At 43.5% G+C, this 765-nt stretch overlaps 1 protein-coding gene across 4 annotated transcripts in view; it reads left to right on the plus strand.

Annotated features, from left to right (window-relative positions):
* The first annotated feature begins 172 nt into the window (after window positions 1-172).
* Window positions 173-765, plus strand: part of VSTM2A (V-set and transmembrane domain containing 2A) — a 32,084-nt gene continuing 31,491 nt past the window's right edge. For all 4 annotated transcript variants that reach the window (XM_031055667.1, XM_005419311.2, XM_005419310.2 and 1 more), the window contains exon 1: window positions 173-694. In XM_031055667.1, coding sequence (XP_030911527.1) covers window positions 616-694 — 79 coding nt within the window. In that variant the 5' untranslated portion in view covers window positions 173-615. The remainder of the gene's footprint in view (window positions 695-765) is intronic.

The following is a 765-nucleotide window of genomic DNA, read 5'->3' on the forward strand; positions in this document are numbered from 1 at the left end:
CACCAAAAAACCCGCAGATTTAGCGCAGCATCAGAGGCAGTAGAAGTTAGACAGGTAGAGGTGTAGAGTATGAGAAGGGAGAGGGAAGGGTTAAAGGCATTATCACAGCCATTAGAAGGAAAAGTTGTAGCAATACAAGCACAGTAGACTTCTCTTCCCCCCCCTTGCCCCCCTCCTTTTCTTTCCCCTACTCCTCTCTTCCCAAGCTGGATCAGTGTGTAGGGAGGGCAGTCATCACGCCATCCTGAGCAGCAAGAGCTGACGTTGGACGAAGCTGCCAGGTAGCTGAAAAAAGGCACAGAAGGCAGCTGATACCCACTTTTCAACGGTTTGTGGTTTTTTTAGTCTGTATCTGGACTTCAAGCAACACAGCGCCTGAGACAGCTCATCTGAACCACGCTGTATTGCAATACTCACTCTTCTCAAAGAAAAGGACTCCACTGAGCAGCAGAATGCTGCCAGTGTCGCAGCCAGGTCTACAATACAGAGCCTTTTTGTAACATTGCACATTTCTTTCTGTTCAGATATTTGAAATATATACATATATATCAGTTCTTTCTTTTCTGAAGACACCTTTGGCTTTTTTTTTTCCTGATGTGACTTCTTCATCTTGGAATGATGGGGATCTTTCTAGCTTATATTGGATTCATTTTCTTTTCAGTTATGTATATTCAACAAGGACTTTCTACCCAAGGTAAGATCACTTATTGTCAAATATGTGTGTGTCTGGTTTTCTATGCTAAAAGAGACTGAGAACAGGATGGG

The sequence above is a fragment of the Geospiza fortis genome, unplaced genomic scaffold (assembly GCF_000277835.1).
Source record: "Geospiza fortis unplaced genomic scaffold, GeoFor_1.0 scaffold206, whole genome shotgun sequence".
Lineage (NCBI taxonomy): Eukaryota > Metazoa > Chordata > Aves > Passeriformes > Thraupidae > Geospiza > Geospiza fortis.